The following is a 4,619-nucleotide window of genomic DNA, read 5'->3' as shown; positions in this document are numbered from 1 at the left end:
ATGTCAGTTTTTGAACACAAGTTTGAAATAATTGTTATACATTACTAATAGCCTATAGGCCCTCCTGATGTTAACCAGAACATATGGTACCATTTGAAAAAAATGACACCCTTCCTCTTTTTGGACCATTTAGGCAGCCGGCGCAGTCAGTTGATATAGAAAAAAGTTTATAGAAAAGATTTCAAAATCCCATCATCAACATGGAAAATATTTCTGCTAAAATCTTTCTAATAAGGATAAACACGAAAATTCAAATCATCAACTTGAGTAATGTCAAGATAAAGTTGAAGCACAGCTGAAATTACTTCTCTAATAATAATTGAAACACAAAAAGCAAAAAAAAAAAAAAAAAACAAACACCACCCTAACGAATACAACCCATATTCTCTTAAAATTTGATCAGTTTTAATTTGTTTTCATAGAAATTTGGACACTTTTTGATCTCTCTTTCAAAACCCATGTTGATCATTAGTTGATTGGTTTTCGATCTCCATTATCACTAACCATTAATTAGCAGGATTGGTTCAAGATATATGTTTAATTATTACGAGTAGTTCAGACTTGAGAGGGAGCCTTTAAGAAAATCGGATGGCTAGGAACTTTCAGTAGCGTTTTCTTTCCTTATTTATCGCTTTCTAATTTCCTTATTTCTTTATATTTTACTTATATTTTGCTCTTCAGAGATGAGATTGCCTTCGGAGGAATCAAAGTCTGGTAGGACCGTTTCCCAGAAAACACTCGAAAATATCCAAACCCTGGACACTGGTTGACCCTGCTTGATTGAATAGTATCATCAATTAATATAGATTTTCTAGAGTATAGCCATTAGCTACTACTTGTCTTTCTAAACTGGACTGTTTTTCCTTTTATTCTCTCTGGTTTTTCTCTCCTGGGAGTCGATGAATTAGTTTGTTATTGGTTGATGTTAGTTATTTCACAACGCGGATAAGACCCTTTCAATTCATAATTCCAAAAATCCAGGAGCAGGAATTCGCAGAATATTTTCTCTCTCCAATATATCTCGTTGTAGATAAGATAAAACCATGTCACCTTTTCCCTCATCAACCTAATCCTAGTTCTAGATTCAATCGTGGGAAGGGGAGAAAAAGGGGACGTTGAACTGTGTGATGTGAAGTACTATGAGTTTTAGTTTGTGCCAAAAACCGCTAATTACTCATCTCTTATCCTTAGTTTTTCTTCATTTTTAAATTAGAGCAATCGAATCGCAAGCTTTGAAACATAAGATCAAGCTTGCTTCTTTCAAACTGTAGCTTGCATTTTGGTTCTTTTTCTGTTCATGGACTACTCCAAGGAAGTTGAAGGAAAAAGAGTGCATGACCATTTTAACAAGAATATGACCACGTTAGCAAGGTGTATATGGGTGCCATGTCCTGTTATAATTGGTGCTGGCCCTTCAGGTCTAGCCACAGCTGCTTGTCTCAAAGAAAGAGGTATCCCTAGCTTAATCCTTGAAAGGGCTGATTGCATAGCTTCCTTGTGGAAGCTAAAAACCTATGACCGTCTTCGCCTTCATCTTCCAAAGCAATTCTGTGAACTACCCCTCATGCCATTCCCAGCAAATTTCCCAACTTATCCAACCAAAAAGCAGTTTGTGGCTTACTTAGAGTCCTACAAAAACCACTTTGGTTTAGACCCAGTTTTCAACAAAACTGTAGTGAGTGCAGAATTTGATCATCGATGTGGATTTTGGCGGATTAACACATTGGGGCTGAAACAAGAAGAAACCGAGTATGTGTGTCAGTGGCTAATTGTAGCTACTGGGGAGAATGCTGACGAAGTGGTGCCTCAAATTGAAGGAATGGATGATTTTGGTGGGCCTATAATTCACACAAGCTCATACAAAAGCGGCCGATTGTTTCGAGGAAAGGCTGTTTTGGTGATTGGTTGTGGGAATTCTGGTATGGAGGTCTCTTTGGATCTCTGCAATTGTAATGCTCGCCCATCCCTCGTCGTTAGAGATTCGGTGAGCATGCTTCTATCCTTTTCATACATCATATAATAACCTGGAAAGCAATCGTTTTATTTCTTCAGAAAAATGCTTGGTTTTTATTCCAAGCCAAAAATAGAAGAAAAACTTCCATCAATTCCTTGTCGCCAGCTTTCACATGCACAAATACTTGTTATAGGATTTAAGAAGTATGAGACCTTGTTTATGTAAGACCACTTCACCTTAGGATTTTATTTGCTCCCAAGTGCCGCTATTAAAGTACAGTGCAGCAGTTGCAAGACTAAATTTTCTTCTCACTTTCTTGGAATTTGGTTGCATGCGCAACAGTGGTCGGTAGCCCAAAATTTTATGCCGTACAGTCCCTTTTTTTTTTCCTTTTTTCGTCTACGGATTCTTCTGTAGAAAGCACCATTACGCCTCAGATTCTAGAAGGCATATGTATGGATAAGTGACAAGGGATAAATGCCCTAGAAGACGCAAATTCATACGGGAGTATGTGGAGGCTCATTTATCATCTCATCTTTAGCAGTACTTTCTTTTTTAAAAGGCCTTTTAAAGCAACCTTCTTCTTCATTGTTGCAGGTGCACGTCTTGCCTCAAGAGATGCTAGGCAGATCAACTTTTGGACTGTCCATGTGGTTGCTCAAGTGGTTCCCCATGCGCCTCGTGGATCGGTTTTTACTTCTGGTGTCGCGTTTCATGCTCGGAGACACTGAAAAATTCGGCATCCATCGTCCCCAACTCGGTCCTCTTGAGCTCAAGAGCAGATCCGGCAAGACACCTGTTTTGGATGTTGGGACACTAGCAAAGATCAAGAGTGGCAACATTAAGGTTGAAAGCAAAAATTTTCTCTGTGCTAATTAATTCAACCCTACTGCCCAAATACAATGATAAATGATAGCTAAGTAGTAATATTGTTATTTTCTAACTAAATTAGTTACTGTGTTAATTTTAGGTTCATCTCTCCATTAATTTTTTTTTCATTATTTTTCAATACAATCATAAACACCCACCATTCACATGTATAAGATCCACTTATGAAATGTGAAAATCATAATTATGGTAGTGATGAGTGCATTAAAAAATAGTGAAAAAAAAGGAAGGGATGAATCTCAACAGTTTATTTTGTCATATTGGATTGTTGAGAATTATAATTAAAAATAAATTTCTCTATGTAATGTATAGGTCTGTCCCGGAATAGAGCGACTAACATACCGTGCGGCAGAGTTTGTAGATGGGAGAAAGGAGAAATTTGATGCCATAATCCTTGCCACTGGTTACAAAAGCAATGTACCACAATGGTTGAAGGTAATTAAATTTATTAATTTTTTTGGATAATTAAAGATGTAAACATATATATTTTGTTTCTTTTAAGACTCAAGAAACTTAAAGATGTGTTGACTTGAGGATTTTGCACTGATCAGGAGGCAGATTTGTTTTCAGAGAAAGATGGTTTGCCTCGGGAGTCATTCCCTAACGGATGGAAAGGTGAACGTGGGTTGTATGCTGTAGGATTTACAAAGCGTGGTTTGCTTGGTGCCTCCTTTGATGCAAAAAGGATAGCTGAAGATATTGAGCATCAATGGAGAGCTGAGGCCAGAAATTTCATGACTTGAAGTGCGACAACTGATCTAAGATAAAAAAGACCAATGGACTACCTGATCTGCTCCACCATTTTGCCAAATTGTTTCCGCCCCACTTCTTCCCTATTGACTAAATATGCTAAAAGACAAGAAAAGGGAACAAGAAATGTCTGTGATTATTTTATGTATTTGTCAACTAAATAGAATGTGGTAGTACGTAGCTAGGTAGGCTTGGCAAGGATTTAGAGTAAAAATATTCTCAGTCAGAATATCTTGTAAATTTCCTTTTTTCCATAGTGAAGTAAATTGCTAGTTTTTTTTTTTTTTTTCTTTTCATTTTTCTGGGAGGGGAGGGGTGGGGGTTGTTGGTCTACCATTATTTTACATGTTGCCATGGTGATATTTGGTTTTCTGTGTCTATGTGTTTCCATCGGATTTGGGGTCAATCATGTATATAAAACAATAATGTGTTATTTTCTTGAATATTTGGTTTTCAAATAAAAGTTTCGTGTACCTTTAAAATAGACTGAAAATTCCACAACGGGTCATAATTTTGGGTACCACATGAATGATTTTTACTAATAAGCAAATGATTGAGCCAATAGTTATCCTTAATGATTCCTGGAACTTTTAAATTATATATATATATATATAGATTTTTTTGTTAAATAAATATCAATAATTATATGATCTGATAATAAAATATTAAAGTTTTAATTTTAATGATTATTTGAGTGATTAAGATTTAAATATTGATACTCTTAAATAGAAAAATATTAAAATATTAAAAAATATATAAAAGAAAAAAGAAAAAAATCCCTTTTAAGATGATGGAAAGGTCCCATGTATGAAGCTTCAAGTCTTCTTTGTATATCTTCAGCAGATCATAACCTTTTTTCATTAGTTTTTTACAGCTAATTATATAAAAAAATTGAAATTGGATATCTTTTCTTAATGTTGGGCTTTGGTATACTATAGTATATATAATATAAGAAAGTTGGACCACCCATTATCTAAGCACAGTCCAAGCAATCTCCACCGCAGCTTGTTCCCTACCATTTCAACTC

At 35.7% G+C, this 4,619-nt stretch overlaps 1 protein-coding gene across 1 annotated transcript; it reads left to right on the top strand.

The window, feature by feature from the left end:
• Window positions 1-874: 874 nt before the first annotated feature.
• On the top strand, window positions 875-3,835 carry LOC111285696 (indole-3-pyruvate monooxygenase YUCCA2-like). Its single transcript, XM_022875263.2, has 4 exons — window positions 875-1,984; window positions 2,552-2,800; window positions 3,155-3,277; window positions 3,394-3,835. The coding sequence occupies exons 1-4, from the start codon at window positions 1,298-1,300 to the stop codon at window positions 3,583-3,585; spliced, it is 1,251 nt and encodes a 416-aa protein (XP_022730998.2). The 5' UTR covers window positions 875-1,297; the 3' UTR covers window positions 3,586-3,835.
• Window positions 3,836-4,619: the final 784 nt, after the last annotated feature.

The sequence above is a fragment of the Durio zibethinus genome, chromosome 6 (assembly GCF_047325235.1).
Source record: "Durio zibethinus cultivar Kanyao isolate XHJ-2024 chromosome 6, ASM4732523v1, whole genome shotgun sequence".
Lineage (NCBI taxonomy): Eukaryota > Viridiplantae > Streptophyta > Magnoliopsida > Malvales > Malvaceae > Durio > Durio zibethinus.
Note: the sequence above shows the minus strand (reverse complement) of the source record. Positions and strands in the feature narration are given on the sequence as shown.

Coding starts and splice junctions, on each gene's coding strand:
- LOC111285696 (XM_022875263.2), top strand. CDS start 1,298: ATGGACTACTCCAAGGAAGTTGAAGGAAAAAGAGTGCATGACCATTTT. Junction 1,985..2,551: donor CCCTCGTCGTTAGAGATTCG/GTGAGCATGCTT, acceptor TCATTGTTGCAG/GTGCACGTCTTGCCTCAAGA. Junction 3,278..3,393: donor ATGTACCACAATGGTTGAAG/GTAATTAAATTT, acceptor TGCACTGATCAG/GAGGCAGATTTGTTTTCAGA.